A 21,386-nucleotide genomic window follows, 5' to 3' on the forward strand; every position below is an offset into this window, starting at 1 on the left:
AATTATAAACATCAAAATTACATATAAGTTATTCATAAAATAATCAAAAAATAATTTTCATGTAAAGAACAATCATCGGTTGGGCTTGATTTTGAAAAGTTCTCAAAGGTTCTCACAAAAAAAAGGTTCTCAAAATAACTTTACCATATATATATATATATATAGGGTAACATTCCAGTGAGAACAATCTTAAAATAAGAACGGTGAGAACACTTAAAAAACATCATTTTGATGCATTAAAAGTCCATAAAACTAACATAGTGCAGAACTAATTATCTTTATTTAAGTGTTTAACAACACATTCATCCGTCAAAATCGAAATAATCATGTTTTTTGTTTTGTGCATCCATCTTGGATGCATAATCATCAAAATGATGCATCCAACAAAAAACGTGATTTTTTCGATTTTGATGAATCAAATTGTTGTTAAACACTTAAATAAAGATAATTAGTTCTGCACTATATTAGTTTTATGAACTTTTAATGCATCAAAATGATGTTTTTAAGGTCTTCTCACCGTTCTTATTTTAAAACTGTTCTTATTTGATTGTCCCATATATATATATATATATATATATATATATATATATATATATATATATATATATATATTGTGAAGTACTGATAAGATAAAGATAAACTAATTTAGCATTTATATCATCTTGTATCTCATTTCTCTTGTACCACAATTACATCCAACATCATGCCGATGGTCAGCGAAGTTAAATACCATTTTATTTTATTTTTATTTTTTTAACTTGTCCATTAACAATCACTAATCATCATTCAACAAGACATGAAAACACCTCTCTGATAATTACTTTACAACCTTACATTTCTTTCATTCTTTGATTCCATAAACCCAATCTGAAGAAGTTAATGAAGTCGACCTCCTGGTATAAGAGAAGAAGGAATTAACTACAAGAATTATAGAAGAAAAAAAAGCATGCATTTAGTTGTAGAAAACTATGACTATGATTGATTTTTTTTGGAAACTTAAAAACTGAAAGAAAAAAAAAATTAATGTGTTTCTAGCTTATAAACAATTTTTTTGAAAATAGAAAATTTGGTTTCCTAATTTAGAACTATACTTTTAAAAACTTATTTTTATTGTTTTTTAACCATTCTGGTGAGTCCAAACCCGGTAACTCCCCCCTCTCCCCTAAACCCGGAATATGTCATAACTTCCATAATAACCCCATCACTCATTTGAATCCGATTTCAAAGTTGTTACTTGTTAGAAGACGAGAACTTTGGTTTGTTTCATGTTTTCCTAGTTTCCTCACGCACACATGTCTTTATAGTAGCATTCACATATTCACATCTCATTTCCTTTTTATTTGTCGTGGCTCATGAGCAGTTTCATTAAAAGTTTGTATATATTATATCTAGAAGTATGTATATAAAATTTAATTTAATATATGTTGATAATATATTGGAATTTAAGATTAGTTTAACTAATTTGGCTTAAAGTTAATTATTACTGTAAAAGTTATGGACCAAAGTTGAAAGTGGTGGTGCACGATAGGGACGATTTTTGTTATTAACTCTAAGCAAAATTACGAGATTACCCATCACGTGTCAGACACGTGACCTCCTTTTTAACGGACGTAAGGACCAAAAGTGTTGATGGAGCAAAGATTTTTAAACTAAAACTGTAATTTATCAAACTTAAGGACGAAAGCTGCAAGTGGAAGTCATTTTTAATTAACTCTTTTAGAAATGAAAAGACATTTTTTAATTTCTTGAGAATTGAAAATTCAAGAAAAATTTCTTGACAACCTTATTGATGGGATTTTTTTTTTCCTTTTTTTTATTATCGATATTCTATCTTACTCTTGTTTTTATATTATATGCATATTTAGAATGAAATCTAAGACTCTTGAAAACCTCTACTAGTTCATCCTAAAAATATAAAAAGTGAGACTCAAACTTAAGTAGATCTTTCAAGGTCAAAACTTTTCCAATGAACCACCATATCTTATTTATAGAGTCGATGTGTAAAGCAAGACAACATCTCTGATAAATAAACTACTTATGTTGACCCATGTGCCACAACATATATATAAACTACTTATGTTGACCCATGTGCCACAACATATAACATTTAAAACATATATATACAAAAACAAAAGGCTAAGTGCGTCGGAATGCAATGAACTAATCACCAAAATTTATTATGTGAACGAACTCTAAGTCGGCTTTATTGTATTTAATAAACTTGAAATTATGTTTATTGTGAACATAAAACGGATGTGGGACCGGTTACTTCACATAAAACTTGATTATTTTCATATATTATTTATTGTATGCATAAACTAATCCCAAAACGTTAATGTGTGCATGTCACGTAAGCAGTCAACGGGTCAACGTGAAAGTGGTGACCGACTAACTTCTTACCCGGTAACTTTTGTTTACTATGGGACTCTTGAACAAGTTTCCTGAATACAATAAAGCCGACCTAGAGTTCGTGCACACAATAACTTTTCAGGATTAGTTAACTGCATTCCGTCGCACTTAGCCCAAAAATAAAGTGTACAACTCAAATTATACAAGGCATCCATTATATACCTCTATTAAGAGGTAACGAATTATGAACAGTAAAATTGATGAACAATGTAACAGGCTGGTAGGTACGCAATTGCCTGTTTAATTTTTTTTTAAAAAACGTATATATTTAATATGTCAAACATTTTTGTGGGTTTATCATATTGTTTTAATTTAAGATTTTTTAAGATTTCGTCAAACTTAAAAAATCTTAAATTAAAACAAAATAGGCTCCCTTTGGGGGTACCAGCGGTGTAAAGTGCTTCGAACCCTGAGAATACTGCCCATTTGGATGTCACTGTTCGGCTCGATGGAACGACCTTCCCACCCACCGTTAAAAAAAAAGGATTTCGTCAATCTCTATTTTTGATTTGACTTATCCATATTTTTTTATAATGGTTTCTGTCTCACCCCATATTACCGTTCGGATTTTACCACGTTGCAACCCTTTTTGGTTTTTCTTGTGCAGCTGCCTGTCAATCTGCTTTTTTTTAATAAATAAAACATATGCATCTAATATGCTAACTTTTAAGCGGGTTTATTATATTTATTTATGTTTGATATAACAAACATAAACATATATTTATATTCTTATATTTATGTTTTTAGTTATAACTTTTAAGTGGGTTTATTATATTTATTTATGTTTGATATAACAAACATAAACATATATTTATATTCTTATATTTATGTTTTTAGTTGTTGGTCAATACCATTGTGTGCCACTATTTTGTTTCAATCGCACTTTTCTTCTTTGTGGTTTTAACTAATATATTGACAACATATAAATTTAATATATTCGTTACTATAAACTTTTAGAAACGTTTGTGTTATTGACTTTAGATAAATATGTATTTCATATGTCTAAGCTTTTACTAGCATATCTAGTGACACATTATCAATAACAAAATCTCACCACAATAATTAATACTACTTAATGCACATAAGTAAGCTAACGTAGTTTTACCCTTATAAATATATTTGAAACAAACACATCAATGACATAATATTTTTTAATTAAACGGTTTAAGATTAAACTTAATTACATTAATATAATAGGTGTTTCAACCGAACTGTTAAAGCCCCACATAGCGGGGCCTAATTTTACTAGTTACATTTGTAAAGAATCTGAAACCTACCCTGAAATATCAAAGCTTCATATTATATTCATAAAATTACACCATACAATTAATTCACATGCTGTGAATTGTACCTCCAAAATTTTGGACAAAGTTACAACTTTAGGAAGATTAATGAGTTGACAAGAATCCGAGGGACCTGTTAATAAGGCACAAACTTGAATGATTACAATAGTCATGAAGTGTTACAATTGCAACGGACACAAACTCAAAAAATCACTTTTCTTCAACATTTGTGTAACACTTCGCATCTAATCTTTTCTAATATTCTTGCATAATTAGGGTTCTTGGCTGTTTACACGGCTTCGAAGTTCAAGCATTTCTTGATGGTTCGGGTCAAAGGAGAGGGCAGCTCGACAGTCTCGCATGGCACCTGCAACATCCCCAATATGTTCATGGAATGCTGCACGTAAATGCAATAGATGCAGGTCTGCTTTGAATGCGATTGCTCTTGAAAGCTCTGCTATGGCTTCTTTCTCCTTGTGATTGTCCATCAAGACTGATATTTGACAACAAACCGAATGAGATGTAAACCTTAAAAGAATATAGTGGATCTTTAAGCAGTTTTAAGGATTTTTTACTAAATGCTGGATCAAGGGATTAAGATAGAAACAAAATAAGCTAAAAAGGTAAACCTGACATGTTAGTATAATATTAGCACGCATATACATATATACAGTTGGCCTAACAAATGCCATGTTAGGGAAGCATTTGGTGACCTTAAGGTCCCAAGTTCGATCCCCGCTTGACACAAAAAACAAATCCTTTAACGTACCCGTTATCAATGAAGCCTAGACTTACATGTGAAGTTCTAAAGACGCGGGTTCGATCCTTCAGGATGCCCAGATCATGTGGGGATTAGGATGGAGGTACTGACATCATATGGCTCATACGGGGTTAGTCGATAAGTATCCAATTGTGGTACCGATGCTAGGGTTCCCTCCATTCACCCTGTTTTTTTAACCATCACCAAGGTGTCCTAGTGGTCAGGAAACCTAATAGAGGTCTAAGGTTCGAATCTTACTAATAATCTTGGAGTGGCTACGGATAGAGCTTGAAAACAGCCGCAAGGGTACCCCCGTTAGAATGTTTACATTTGAGTAAAAAAGATAGCCCTCCCCGGGTAACCTGAACAAGGAAAGCTCCATCCGGTTACCCGTTTGCCAGCTAGCTAATGTTCGGATGGTGTGTATATAGGATAATATAGAACTTATGAAAACAACCATCACTAAGAAATCTAAATAAAATCAAAACACTATGACACAATGTTCAAGACCTTGGTTATACATACATTTGTTACATATAATGTGAGTTATCTTCATAAACTTTCGGTAGTACAATTATATCAAAGAAAGACTGGTCCCAACTTCTTATGTATATGTGAAAAAAGAAAATGAACCCATCAAAAGATAAATAACACACAAAAACAGTCATCCTAACCATATAATTTCATCCAGAACAAGTAGGTTTTAGATAACTTGAAGTCTAGCAACGGCTTAGGATGTAGGGAAATTGTTGAACTATGCAGATACTAACTGTTATTTCTTGTTAAATCCAACCATTAATGGGTATGTGATTAATGATTATAGATCCTAAATACAGCAAAATGGGTGGGTCAGGCAGTCAGGTGACAGATCATATCAATGGATAGACCCGAAACAACTTTTGGTCTTTTGCCAAAAAAAAATTAACGTTGTTTATAAATTTTTATCATGTCAAATAGGATTCACAAAGATATTACTTCAAAAATACAGTAATCAATTTTTTAAATAAACTATACTCTTGGGGCACCCATTTGACTGTTTTTTTTTATAAACTTGTATTTAATCAGTCTGAACCATTATTTATAAAACATAACCAGAGTTGATATATTCATAAGTAAACAGATCGAAATTGTCACCTCTAACAGATCCTATGAAAATCTTAACAGAACTAGAAATAATTATAACTAACCTGCTGCACGATATCTGTAAGGGTAAACCCGAAGAGGATCTAAACGAGTAACCATTTCAAGATCTATCTTTGTCTGCTCACGCTCACAATATTCTGATCTCTTCTCATAAGCAGATGCATTATTCCGTGCCTTTTGAATCAATTTTGTCATTTCCTCATAGGCAGCAGGCTTGTCATTTTTCAGATAATGGACGCGAGCAAGTCCCTGGTGGGCCCTTGTGTGTCTGATCTTAAGAGCGTTAATGTAACAATCAGCTGCAAGGTCTAGTTTCCCAGAATCCACATAAACACTTCCAAGATTGTTCAATGCCTACCAAAGTTTCAAGTATCAGCAAAAAAAAAAAATACACATTTCTAGTGTTTGGCTACTTGTCAAATTTGTTAAACAACTACTTAGTGGGGCTTAGTGCAGTTACAGAGAGTTGGCTCAGGTTGGGCCGACCCACAAACACTATCCAATGTTTCTTATTAGTTTTAAAAAACTTATTGTGCTATAAATGTGATATGAATCAGGCTGAAGAGGTTAATGGGCCGAATGGGTCAGGAGATTAAGGGCCGGCTGTGAATTTGTTATTAATAGTATTATTAGTTATTATTATAATTATTATTACTTGTGGGTCAAGTTAGGTTAAGAAGTCTATGTTATTTAAATAAGGGCATAGGCACCGTGTTTAGGTATGGAGAATATTATCATTGTTCTTAGGAACTAGGGGCTATAATCCAACCATTTTCCAATAAAGCCATATAGGAAGTTTTGTACATTAATATACACTTTGGATGACTTCCAAATTTCAACCAGCATAATCCACATCTACTTGACACATTTACTTTTCGATTAAATTCCTTACAGCATCTACAAAAAAGCTTTTTATATTGACAAATAATCAATGCACCATCTTCAACCTATTAAAAAGTCATCTCCTCCAATGGAAAGCTTTTATTATCACTAAACAAGGAAAAAGCTTTCGATCAAAAGGTTGAGGATTGTCAACCTATTCATCAAATAAGCTATTCACTCCAATAACATAAACCTTTATAAAGACTTTTTCTTTCAAAAAAAGCTTTTCTTCAACCTACCATTGGAGATGCCCTTAGCTCAAGGCATTTGGCCCAGTAGAGGTAAAATTTAACCATAATCCGTAAATATAATTGGGTCAAAATTACCACCTCTACTTTCCAAAAGCATAATGAAATCAACTCTTACATGTTTGTAACTTGGATGAATTTAGGGTAAAATTTGTTCACACCTGGCCTTTACGAAGCCTATCAGAAGGGCACTTGAGGGCATCTTGAAGAAGTGCTACAACCATGGAAGAACAAGTAGGATCCTGGCTAGAATCAGCCAAGGCATATGCTTTCAGAAAGAAGGCTTCAAAAGATCTATTCAGGTTAATGGACTCTTCAGCTTTCGTTAACCCTTCGTCACAATGGCCCGTATCATACAATATCCACCCCTCATAAACTAACCGTTCATGTTCCGTTGATGCATGCTGGCGAGCTAACTGTAAACTTCGCATTGCTGCTTCCGGACAATTTAACCTGAAATTACCAATGATTAGTTATGACTAATGATGAATGCAAGCATGCAATTCTCAAAGTATTAAATCCCTCTGTCCCACAAGAAGATGTAAAATTTGACTTTTGAAAACCAAATACACTGCCCCTGGAAACCGTCATAAAAACCACCCATCTTTAAAAGCTTCAAAAGTTTGCAACCTTAGAAGACCAGAAGCACATAAACTAAAATAAAATCTTTTGCAATGTTTTTTAGGCCAAAGTGTGTTTCTACTCTCTAATGCATACAGCCTCTTGTAATGTTTACTGAAAACAATATATTCTTAGCTAATGGGGTTGGTGGCCTATTGGTAAGGGCTTTGAGCTTGCGAGGATCCACCTAGCTTCAGTCCCGCTTCCCACATTTGTGGGGTGGATTAATAGGGGTTTTTTCGAAAGTCCTGGGTTTCATCCCAGGCATGCGTGTAACTTAGGAGTAGGAGTAGGATAGAATGACGTTCTATATATATATATATATCCTTATTCTGAAGATATAGAGTAGTTTTAAAAGCATAACCATGAAATGGAAAAGAAAAAGTGTTTTTTTGGATCAACGTGACTTGCCTTGTTTTCACCAAAAACGCTACCCACCAGCCAATTGTGCAACCTCTAATTTTTGGCGTAAACTTATCACCAGATCCATTTTAAATTCGTTAATTGGCATTTGCAAAATTAATAACAAAGATCAAGTGTCTACCTTTTTGTTCATAACAACCACTCATGCTTGGTCATTGAGGTGGGAGGGAGAGTATTATTTATTTTATGGATTTATGCTAATTCTTTTACAGAGCATAATTATGCAATGAAGCATAGACTTAGTTTGTAAATGAAGAGAGCAATATAAATAGTTAAAACAGTTACCTGAGGAGTAGCAAAGACTGTCTGAAATATAAAACCCCTTTAGCCGTTTCAGACTCGAGCATTTGATATATTACAGAAAGCGATCCAATATCATCGACAGCAGACCACCTATCATACAACTGTAACCAACAATCCGCAGTTGTCCAACTTGGAACGTGCTCTTGAACAAGAGTTTGAAATTGTGTAGCAGGCACCCGGCCTTCAAACATCCGATAATCTGGACTAATAGTTAGAATTGCCTGAACATCACAAATGGCCGATTGATAATCTTCAAGAACTAAATAAAAACAAAACCTCAATTCCAAACATTCAACAGCGAGTTTAAAACCAAGAATCTTGTTTATTTCTGCCATTGCATCTTGATCATTTTGTTTCTTCATTAAAGAAGCTGCACGGTACATATAGGGGTATGTTAGCGTAGGATCCAATTCGCTTGCTTTCTCAAGATCTTCCCATCTTTTTTCATCGTTTTCCAAGTATAAAGATCGTTCTTGGTACATCCAACCAAGGGGGGTGTAAGTAGAAATAACTGAGCTAAGTTTCATGTAAGACTCGAGCTTTTTGCCCTTAATCTGACCTATTCTTGTCAACCCCGTGACAGAATAAATGTGCCCTTCGGTCAATGCAGCCTCAAAATATCTTTCCGCCTCGTCATATTCCTTTTTGAGTAACTTCACACATCCTAACATGTGAAAAGCCACCATTTTCTGCCGACTATTTTCTGAAGAGTCCACTAATTGTTCCAAAAATAGAGCGGATTTATCAGATCCTGGATCAAGATCCATAGAAACTTGACTCAATAAACAGAAAAGTGAAAATGACGCGGATCCCACCATAATCGATCTATGCAAACCGTTAACACTAGTTAACAAGTCAACAACGCGGTCATCATTAAGAGAATCCGGAAGTTCTTGGAGGAAAACTTGCAAACATGAACCAGCAAGAACTGGACAATTTTCTTCAAGAGCATATTCCAGAAGTTCAACCGCATCGTTTCTTGAAGAAACAAGCCCCGCGAGCTTCCTATCACAAGAATCTTTGAGGCTCTCACAACAAAATTTACTTGAGAACACCATGATTTCTAGTAAAAGATCTGTGTGTAAATCTGGTAAAATGCCTGTTGAGGTAAAATCACGAATCACCTTCATACCTTCTGATGAAATATCATTTTTTGACAAATCTATGTCCTCGGAAGATGATTCTAGAAAACACCCATTAAGCATAGAAAAGAATGGAGGTGAAAGGGCCGCCATCTTTTGTCTATCACACGTTATTTTTTCATCCCCTATTTGAAATGAGACTGTACCCGATAAATAACTATTTTGGTTCATCACTGCCCCATCAAAAAAACAAGGGTTTACTATAGATGGAAGCTCAGAACCGATGTCAATCATTCCAAACTCTTTTGCACATTTACCACAAGAGGAGAGCAAATCGGATATCAGCTCTTCACCTCGTTTTTCATACTTTAACCATGCCCCGAAAACGAGCTTTTCATGAACCGTACTTGCTTTGAGCCAAGCCAGCCTAAGGCTTCTCCTCATTAATTTAACATCACCGAGACCTTTGAAGACTTGAAATTGTAACAAATAAAGATTTGGGCGCTCATTTGAGGGACATGATTCAAGTTCTTTGTGAATTTGAGCTAAAACTTCTACATAATCAACCGGTTTAAAAAAAGGGAGAATAGGTGGATCGGGCACTTTGATTAAAGATTCTCTACAAACAATACAGGTATAAACAGTTAGAAAACGGTAAAGTGGTAAACACTTTCAAAATGGACATTCAAACACCACCTTTCAACAATGTTCAGACTGTATCTATAAACTAAAGTTGTAAGAATAAATTTCGCTGTGGTTGAAACTCGAGTGTTTGGCAAATTGTAACAATTAACAAAATAAACTAAGGATAACATTACAAAATAGTTAAACGAATTGTAGCTTGTTCAAAATTGACAATTTGACATCTAACTAATCATAACATCGTCACAGCTAGTATAAGACATGAATCTTTGACACCTAACCAATCAACAACTATATGCAAAGAAAAAAAGAGCTTATATTCAAACACTAGAAACGAGAGTAATGATTTAAAATATCACTTTCAAAACACATATCCAAACACCTTCCAAAAATAACAAAAGGAGAAGCTTACAAAGAAGATGGCGAGTGAGGCAAGACTTTCGAAAGCTTTCCTCTTTCAACTTGCAGCCATGATTGTGGATTCAAAGCATTTAAATGTGTTTCTTTACAAGATTCAGATGGAAAAAAGGTCCTCATTGGGCATAACAAATGCAATATATCCCAGATCTCCACAATAGCTCAATTAGCCTTCTTTTTTTTTTTTTTTGGTTGATGAATTCTTCACCTTTGAAAAATTAACAAAATTATTCACACACTCAAAAATCCCAAATTTTTCAAAATGGGCTTTTTTTCAACTTATAATAAAATCATAATTTTTGAGCAAAGTTTCCAACTTTATTAAATTTTGAGCATAAGAACCTTAAAAAGATCCCATTTTTTCAGATGGGCTATCTAAATATCAAGATGATCTAAGCTTTTTTATATAGGTACAAGAAAATATACGAAAAAAATGTAATTTTTATCTTCACTTAAATAGACCATAAAAGATAATTATATTAAAAAAAAAAAAAAAAAGTAGATATATTCCACAAGATCCCTGCCAAAAATCAACCAAAACCACAATTAAACTTACCAAATATTTGAAAATTAAAAAAATAGAAATTAATAAAGAAAAAAAAGTACTAACCTTGTTTGGAATAAGGAAGATCCACAAATAAGATATAAAATTTCTACACCTAATTAATTATTTATATATAAAAAACTCCCACTAATCTAGTGGATTAAATGAACAAAAACCCACAAGATTAAATTTTGAGAAAAATTCAATCTTCAGCTTTTTTTATCTTGGCAAAAGAAAAAGTTTGCACTTTTATTTTTTATTCAATTTCCCACTTTCCTTTTTTCCCGTTGGGAAAACATAAAGATTTTTGCAGCTCATGCTATGTTGTTGGTGTTGAGGGGAATCATAAAGTAATTTGGTGCCAGCAATGTGTACAAGTGATGATGCGTGTTGTACAACTTGAAGAAGTAATCAAGATTGGGTTTGTGAAATGACAAAACAAAACTACTTTTGTTTTTAATGATATCAAGAATGATCTCCTTTGTTGAAAGTGTATGTTTTTAACATGGAAAAGTAGAATATAAGTCAGTCCGACATCTAAGTTTAGGTATGAAACTCTCACGTATTAATATTTTATTATTTATTGTTTAATGAATAATGTCTGGGCTTATGATTTTATGGTTTAAAAAATTAATATGTGAGAGTCCGACATATAAGCTTAGGTACCTAACAACATTATATTCTCATCTCCTTTTAACATTTTAGTGATTGGTGGGGTATAAAATGCAAGGGGGGAGGATTGGTGTAGCTTAAGTTCTCATCTCTATTAAATCCTTCGAATGAAATATATTCAATTTAATTTTCCTTTTCAGTCCTCCCCATTTTTAATGACATTCATCATTTTCACAACTCTCCTAAATTTTATTTTATTTTTTTTATTTAATTTAACCAAACACTTTTTTTTAATAAAAACTTAAATATTTCGCTAAAATTAAACTAAACATTACATAAACATAAATTAAAAAGTACATAACAACATAACCCGAAATTTAAATTCTACATGATAATAAAGACAACTAAATCAAACTCGCAACTGATGGTGGTTACAACGCTGGATCGTCAAGGTATGATAAATCTAAAGCCGATATATGCGTCGTGAGATCGTATCAGAGCCAATGATACAAGTCCTCGACCTGTAACTCACAGTTTGCTTCCGGGTTATAAACTCTTGGCACCGGTGGATTCATAATATAAACTGGTAATATTGCCCGCCCGTTGTCTTTTATGATCATGTTGTGTAGTATTGTACACGCGGTGACGACTTTTCCGATCTTTTCCTTAATCCATAGCCAGAGGGGACGATCCAAAATCTTCCATTTTCCCTTGAGAACATCAAACGCCCGCTCAATATCCTTTCTTGCAGCCTTTTGTAGTCTTTTATAATTCTTTTCATTTTGTTCCACTGGATGCGGATAAGCTTTAACAAACGCAGCCCACCTATGATAGATTCCATCGGTAAGGTAGTAACCACGCTTGTAATTCCGTCCATTTACGACTATCTGGCGCAGATCCATTACGCTCGTTTTGAAACAATGGCGACTACTGCAAAACGTTGGCATCGTTGTTCGATCCAGCAGGACCGAAAAATGAATGCCAAATCCACAAGTCATACGAAGCAACACATTCAATCATAATAGTAGGTACATTGTGATCACCCATCATGTATTGCCCTTTTAAGTATTTAGGGCACATCCTCCATTCGATGTATGTACAATCAAGACTACCAAGCATTCCTGGAATGTGGTGTCTTTCTTCATGAGCTTTTGTCATGAGAGCAATGTAATGAGATGTCGGCCTACGTAAGAACTCCTTTTGATATAAATTGATGACCACATCACAAAAGTATTCCATGCTCTCGCGTCCCATTCGGGCAGCCATACATAAATACTCGTCATACGCATCTGAAGGTTCACCCGTAGACAGTTGCTTGATCGCCAATGTGCACTTTTGAATAGTACCCCATGCGTCGTACCCCTCTTGAAAGTAACTAAATCTAGTTTTAATATCACCAACAATCTTCAAAAACAACCCCTTGCTCATGCGAAAACGATGACGAAAAATGGGTTCGTCGAACTTTGAGTCTTCAACGAAGTAGTCACACATTAGTATCGCGTGAGCTTCTTCTCAGTCTCGATCGATATACCTATGAGTGTCGGAACAGGTGCCGGTATCTTCAAGCCCGACGTACACTTGATTAAAAACTCAAAAGTACTCTCGTTAGACGAATCGTCTAACTCCGGTGGAACACAAAATGAAGAAGATGAGGAAGAGGAATCCATTTTTCTTAGTAATGTGGTGTTTTTGTTGGTGAAAGTGTGAAGATATGCTTTTGTTTGGTGATTTTTTTGGTTAAAAATGAAGTATATATATAGGTGATGAGTAGGGGGGATTTTTTTTTTATAAATGTGTTCAACGGTCAAATTTCACAAACTCCCACACACCCAAACGCTCCCCCCAACGGTCGACCACTCCAAGCCGTAGCTGGCTTTAAGCCCGCCAGCCCCCAGCCCGGTTTGATGCCGCATTGATGGTGGCGATGTTACTTCAGCGGCATGGTCAATCCGTTACCCATGTCGTGACCACTCCTCTCCCCTAATGCTTGTGACCAAGAGTTAAAAAGGTAACATTTAACAAATTCTCAAAGTAACATCTATATTTATCTATATTACTCTAGTAGTGCTCAGACCCGTCCATTAGATGGGTAGTCTCAAGATATATAAATCTTATAATAAGTGTGAAACAAGAAGTGTATGACCAATATCACAACTTAATCAATACGAAAGTTAAAAAAGAAACATATGAAAATTAACTTTATATAAATATTGATTCTAGTTTACCCATTTTTTTCAACTTTAGTTAAATAAAAAGAGAAACAAAAAGTGTATGACTAATATCACAACTTAATTAATACGAAAGATAAAGAAGAAACATATGAAAATTAACTCCATATAAAAATTGATTCCAGTTTACCTTTTTTTTTTCCAACTTTAGTTAAATAAAAAGAGAAACAAAAAGCGTAGAGTATATAATTTGAAAAATACATAAAAATTCATCAACAAAGACCATCTCGAACGTTTTAACTTTCATCGAGTTGTTCACAACACGGAGTCGTAGATGATGGTTAACATGTGTTGGCTTATAAGATTTTTTATTTATTAAAGGTCGATCATTTTTTATTAAATAAATATTAAAAAAATAGATGATTAATAAAGAGGGAGTATTAGGATAAAGAAGAGGGATTAGGGGTGTCAAGTGTACCCTCAACCTCCTCTTTTAGTTATATTATAGATAAAGTAAAATGTCCACTCCTATTCAAGTAATTAAGATTTTGAAATGATCATATTACCCCTATTCAATTTTCACTAATTTAAACATTTTCACCTATTTACCTATAATACCCTTAATGAAATAAATTATAACATAGATCCTCAAACTCTTAAAGAACCATATTAACCCTTCTTATACCAATTAATTTACATTCACCACCACGCTGCCGCCACCACCGTCACCGTGACACATCGCCGCCGCCACTGCCGATGTCGCTAGACCTTCGTTGCTACCACTGTCACCATCGCATCGTGCAGGTATCCGTCTAATATACTAATACTAATTTCAAACTTGTTATATATACAAATATAAAGAAATTCATTTATGTTTAAGAAATGATACGAGTGCCACACAATTTAATTAACTTACCATATGATATAAATATTACAACATATTATACACATAGTTTTAATATAATTACGATGAATTAATTAAATTATATGATATTAATATCATTTCTCATAATAATAGCTATATATAAAGAGATATATTTGAGACATTCTTGAAAGCTAATATAATTAATATTAACATATAATAAAAGTTATATATTAGGTACTACATAATTTCTCTTGTCTCTTTTAAACGACACATCTATAATTATTATTATTGTTATTATTATTTTATAAAAAGAGAACCTCTTCCCCAAAAAGTCAAAAGATGAATTAATATACCAAAAATATTCTTCTCTTTTTATTCGTTAATCTAAACATTTCTACATAATATATCAATAATACCTTTAATGAAATAATTTATAACATAAATTTTTCAATCCTTAAAATAACTACACTACCTCCTTTTAACATCAATTACTTTTACATTTATCATCATTGCCGCCTCTAACAACCGTCACCGCCACCGTTGTTGACACCACTGCCACCACATGTTGACACCTTCGTCGTCATCTGTTACCGACACCGCCGCCATCACCACCTTGTGTAGGCATGTAACTCATACATAAAAAATAATCGCTCCTTAAAAATATATTGGGAAAAGTAAATATAAGCTTGTCCGGCACACAAGCTTAGGTGTAGAACTCCTCACATACTAATTTTTTAATATTTGTTGAATTTTAATTAAATCACATGGCCTTCCATGAATTTTATGGATTAAAAAAATAATATGTGAATGTTTCATACCTTAACTTAGATACCTAACACCCTTATATTTCCATCCCCAAGTATATTAATCAACTTTCTACCTACAATACAATAATTTATTGCATATTAATATAGTGATTTGTAAGTCAACATTAACTAAGCACATTCGTTTATCATATAATAGTCATCATCAAAATTCAGCCTTATAGCAAAATAATTACAAAAGATACTTTCAAATACTCACTATATTTGGATTGGGTAATTTATAGTGAATTCATTATCATTATTTAAAGAGAAAATTACTTAAATACTCAATTTTTAAAAAAAATAAAATAATTTACCTAAGTTTTTTCTGATTTTTATAAAATACCCATAAGAATTGCAATAAATATCAAAAAATCGCAATGAGATTCAGAAGATCGCAATGAGATTCAGAAGATCGCAATGAGATAGTAAGAATCGCAACGAGATTTAGTATAATCGCAATGAGATTATCATAATCGCAAGTTTTTTATGCGATCACAGGTTCTTTACGAGATCATAGGTTCTTTATGCGATCACATACTCTTTATGAGATCATATGTTCTTTAAGCGTTCATAGGTTCTTTATGCGATTATTAGTTCTCGTTGCGATTCTTGGTTCTCATTGTGATTCTTTGTTCTCATTACGATTATTTGTATTTATTGCGATCTTATCCAATTAGGATAAGATTTTTTACGAGATTCTATGACAATGCAAGTACCTAAAGTTACCAGAACATCCATTTTCACTTTATAACATGATTATTTCAAAAAAAAAAAACATTAAATAACAAATTAATTACCACTAAAATAAAAAATATATTTTTAATTTGGAATAATTAAATTGATGTGCAAAATCGAGTTTTAAATTTATAATCACGAAATACCCTAAAACTGACTATTACACACTCTCGGGCAGTGGACCCGTTCGTATATAGTATAGCTAAAAAGTAAGTCCGAGGTCGTTCGCAGGGATTGGTTTTGAAGTAATTGTTGCTAAAGTAGTTTTAGAAACAGGATGGAACCGTAGCCGATTTGCTATCTAACTTTGACAATTTGCAATTAGAGAAATTGAAATGACAAGACGATTAAAAGTAAAGAAATTTCAAACAATGCAGATAAAGATCATCCACTTCGAATCCACTTGACTTCAGCTATGATTGCACACGTTTAAGGACAAATTCTTTAGAGTTGACAAGATAATCGTGAAAGGATAAAAATGCTCACGTGGTACCACCAACCGCTCGCAAAACACCCAAACACTTAAATTGCTAGTTTAATTACCCAAGCCGGTACTGCCATGAAAATTTCCCCAACAATTAGTTTGCTTGATTATCCAATTACCAATTGTGCCTATATGAATTAAAACGTGGTACCACCAACCGTTTCTAAACACGTTTACCGATTAATTCCTATTATAGAATTGACATTCACCGTCATACCATGAACCTATGACAACCGACCATAGACAATCGAATTGAAACGATAAACATATTCACCTAGTACCACTAACGATGAACACATAAACCATTAACATCAAAGAATAAATCACAAGGAATTAATTGATAAAGATCACGACACAACGATAATTGAATCAACTCATGAATTAAAATATTGCAATCATATCATTCGTCAAGTTTTATCAAATTGGATGATTAAAAATCTAGTCACTCATGCTAAATTGAAAGTAAATAGCAAAATAGAAATAGAACATATTGTACTAGTGAGTTTTGAATAAAAATTGCAAGACAGAAAAGTAGATACGATCTAGATGGGTGTTCTTGAATCTTCAATGAATCCAGTGATGAAATTAGAGATGATCCTTGTAAGAATTTCTATAGAACAGCTCCTAGAAAGAAAGCTTGATGCCTCCAAAAACGGAACTGCGGCGCAGTGAGACTGCTAAAAAACTGAAGAGTTGGGTTTCCCGTGCACTCATTGCGGCGCAGTGAGCCATGCACACTCTCACTGAGGCGCAGTGAGACGTCTTCCTTTTGCCCGTCCTCTGAATGCGGCGCAGTGAGCTTGTGCTCCCTCCACTGCATCGCAGTGACAATTCACGGAATTTGTTTTGTTCTACTTGTGACTGCGGCACAGTGGAGCATCATCTTTCCCACTGCGGCGCAGTCAATAACCTTGGAAATCATTGTCATCTACCATGTGACTGCGGCGCAGTGGGGCATCATCCTTCCTACTAACAAACACCATAAACGCGCCCAATGCATACAAAGTTAACTCAAAACACATACGAAAAAGGCCAATAATGATGTGGACGATCTATATAAATTGGTCACATCATAAATGAACTTTAAAAATTGGGAGAAAAATGAATTTTTTTTGAAATAATCATGTTATAAAGTGAAAATGGATGTTCTATTAACTCTAGGTACTTGCATTGTCATATAATCTCGCAAGAAATTGCAATGAGAACCAAGAATCGCAATGAAAACTAAGAATCGCAACGAGAACATATGATCTCAGAAAGAACCTATGTTCGCGTAAAGAACATATGATCTCATAAAGAACCTGTGATCGCATAAAGAACCTATAATCTCGTAAGAACCTGTGATCGCATAAAGAACCTATGATCTCGTAAAGAACTTGTGATTGCATACAGAACATATAATCGCATAAAGAACTTGCGATTAAGATAATCTCATTGTGATTCTGAGTCTCTCATTGTGATTATACTAAATCTCGTTGCGATTCTTACTATCTCATTGCGATCTTCTGAATCTCATTGCGATTCTAGAAATTTATTGCGATTTTTATGGGTATTTTATGAAAATCCGAAAAAAAGTAGGTAAATTAGTTTATTTTTTTAAAAAATTGGGTATTGAGATAATTTACTCTTATTTAAATTCTCAAAACATTTGTTGTTCCATCCTTATGAAGGGTCATACATCATCCACTAATATGACACAATATGCGTAAAAGATATATTTGAAATATAAGATAAGAAATGGTTTGGACATGAGACAAGGTAGGTATGAACATAGAAAGGTGCTTTTATATTACATCATGCTAAAAAAAGAAAAAGTTTTTGCTTTAAAACTTTATGTATTTATAGAATGTAATCATATAAGGTTAGTTAATTAGGATATTATAAGTGAAAATTAAAGAATTTAACTCATGAGTTAAAATAGGCTAACATTCCAGAAATTTTAATATTTTCATGTTACTGAAATTATAAATCATGAATAAGGTTCCTCTAAAGTTATAACAACTGTATAACTAAAGTTAAAGAAATCTTGACTCTTAGATTAAAATTAATGGTTTAGATTCAATCTTAGCCTTTGGTTTTGATCCAAAAGTCAAGATTCTCTTAACTTTGCTAATAAAGTTGCTACAACTTTAAAAAATCTCAATCCATAAATCATAAAGTCATAGATAATAAAACGATCAAACAAAAAGTTAGCGTTATATGTGTTACAACATCAGACTGCGAACACTAACGAATATAAAAAACTTCAAGTTCAACTAATCAACTTTCCGAAATGCTAGCTGACCTATAGTTATTGTGTGCATGAACTTACAAAACCTGTATTGTATGTAACTAACTTGGAAAAAAAATGCTAAAGAGTTCAAAAATGACCAGTTGTATAAATAGCAGGTTATCATTTTGACTTTTATGTTGGGTTAGTACATAAAAATGTAATAAATTATGCCCAAAAAATTATTGTGTGTATGAACTTACAGAACCTTTATTGTATGTAAGGAACTGATGTGTTAAATCGAGTAATAAAATTTATAAACACGAATTACGAAAAGACTGACTACAACACACTCACAGGCAGTGAACCTGATCGCATGTAGTATAGTAAATTCAGTAAATCCGAGGTCGAACACAAGGAATTTGTAAAGCAATTGTTAAAAATAAAGTGATTCAGAAAATGGGGGTTTTTATGGCTGAATTGCCACGTTGCTAAAGTTACAAGAAAATGTTAGTAATCCCGTAGGATTAATCAAAAAGATGAGTTTTTGTCGAATTGAAACAATAATTTAAAAAGGACACCTGCTTGGATCAGCCTTAATGTCAATCATCAGGTCTAAACATTATTTGCATTCATTGAACGACTCAAAAGGTAGACAAGATGGACTCCCGTTATACTTGAAACTTTAACGGCTAGAAACATAATTATTGCTCCTGCACTTAATTTCTACTCAAAACAGTTAAGCATTAAGAACCTAAGTTGATTTTATGATTTAATCTTTAAAAGCTTTCTCCCGAACTGCTTATTCACCTAATCAGATCCCTCTATCATAGACGTTTACACATTCAAAATGGATTTAATTGTTTAAAATCTTTATGTTTCTCCCGAACTCCAACGATTTTAGGTTAATAAAAGACCGATCAACCGTTTCATAAACCAATTGACAGTGACATAGATTTCTCCCGAACTTCTAATTAAAATTATCAATCAATTAATATAAAAGATAAAAACAATATTTAAACCCAAATAAATGTGGATCTACGATTAAACATAAAAATCTTGTTCAACACTTGCAAGCAACATTAAAATCGACCCTATGACATGCTTACTACCCAAGCGGGTGCAAAAGATTTAGCTACTCATATTAAAAAGACAAGAACAAACGAATAGAGAAGAAATCATATTATACCAAACGATTGAACAATATCCGGTAGCAATGATGATTACAATCCAAAGTTGAAAAGATGGAAAAACCCTAACAACTCGTTTGCTCCAAAGTGCTAATAATAATGAGAAACTAAAGAAAATAATGTAAGAGATTCGTCCCTGAATGCAGACCCCTAATCGTCTATATATACAAAAAACGCGTGTAATGACCGTTAGTTGGCTAACTCCCGTTACGTTTGTCTACGCGTGTAACCCCTGTTACTCAAGTGATGGCCGTTACCCTCCTTTGAAATTCTAACTACCGTTACATCAGTATCTGCAAGTTACAGGTGATTTTGGAATATCTCTTTGTAACGGGTGTGACTCCGGAAACGGGAGTTACATGCTCCAAGCTCCGTTTTCTTCGTCTTTCACTTGATTTCGACCGAACCTTTCTCCCATTTCTTCCATATGTCATCAGAATCAACCAATTCATTCATTTAATCAATTTCCAACCTGAAAACACTTGACACAACCTCAAAGCATCGAAAATTGGATATAAAACTATAAAAATAACGAATAACTGATTCAAAAATCTATTGGGAAATGATATAAAATATGACACATCAAGAACCCTGCTAAAAACAAAACCCACCAACATGACTGGACAAACGAAAGAAAAGGTAACAAGTGGGTGGAGATAGGGATGGTATCGGTACCAATACCGTACCGATACCGAAAATACCGAAACCGAAAAAACTTAAAACTCTTTACCGAATACCGTCCTGAAATCCCGGTATCGGTTTCGGTACGGGATTTTCGGTTTTATACCCATTAGATACCGATTTTTCACAAATGAAAACGTTTGAGTGAAATTGCAGCGGATTAAGTTAATGCTTTACACAACAATTGTAAAATTATGTGTAATTAACATTTACACGTGAGTTATTTTACTCTCCATGATTTGTGTGTTACTGCATAATGCAAAGCTAAATCCTATTCTGCAGTTTTATTATATATATATATATATATATATATATATATATATGGAAAGGTTAATTTGAGAACCCTTAAAAATAACAAGAATTTTGAAGAACCCTAAATAAATCCCACCCATTGAAATTTAATGATCTACGACCCATGATTACGGTGGCAACATTGTAATTAACTTAAACAAAAAAAGGAGCAGAACTCGTGCTGGGGCATAAACGTCATGAAGTTATTGACATTAAACTGTCATTAAAGATCAGTGTTATCAAATCATATAGATCTAAAAGTTAATCAAAAAATAAAATCTAATATTCAAGAGGTAAAACAACTAAAACATGTGTACACAAGATAAGCATATATAATCATGTGTACGTAGCATGTGTATGCAACTTGTGTTTGAATAAGTATACATCTTGATCACATACAATCATGTTTGATCACATATAATCATGTGTAGCATGTATATAATCACATATAATCATATATAACATAAGAATTAAGTCCCTTTATGATGACTTGACTTGGATATACTCAGGTTCAACTTTGACGGGGCAGGGTTTATCCCTATTAATCGTTGTGCTTTCGAAATGAATTAAGTCCCTTCAAAAAAATTT

General features: G+C 33.2%; 2 protein-coding genes across 2 annotated transcripts; both read right to left on the bottom strand.

The window, feature by feature from the left end:
• Nucleotides 1–3,683: 3,683 nt before the first annotated feature.
• Nucleotides 3,684–10,431, bottom strand: LOC122581207 (ETO1-like protein 1). Its single transcript, XM_043753379.1, has 5 exons — nt 10,209–10,431; nt 8,055–9,773; nt 6,887–7,178; nt 5,640–5,949; nt 3,684–4,185 (listed from the first exon to the last, which is right to left on the bottom strand). Exons 1-5 carry the CDS (start codon nt 10,331–10,333, stop codon nt 3,965–3,967), a joined length of 2,667 nt encoding a protein of 888 aa, XP_043609314.1. The 5' UTR covers nt 10,334–10,431; the 3' UTR covers nt 3,684–3,964.
• Nucleotides 10,432–12,296: 1,865 nt separating this feature from the next.
• LOC122583123 lies at nt 12,297–12,860 on the bottom strand. The gene has a single exon (XM_043755557.1). It carries the CDS (start codon nt 12,858–12,860, stop codon nt 12,297–12,299), a length of 564 nt encoding a protein of 187 aa, XP_043611492.1.
• Between the last annotated feature and the right edge of the window lie 8,526 nt (nt 12,861–21,386).

The sequence above is a fragment of the Erigeron canadensis genome, chromosome 9 (assembly GCF_010389155.1).
Source record: "Erigeron canadensis isolate Cc75 chromosome 9, C_canadensis_v1, whole genome shotgun sequence".
Taxonomy (NCBI): domain Eukaryota; kingdom Viridiplantae; phylum Streptophyta; class Magnoliopsida; order Asterales; family Asteraceae; genus Erigeron; species Erigeron canadensis.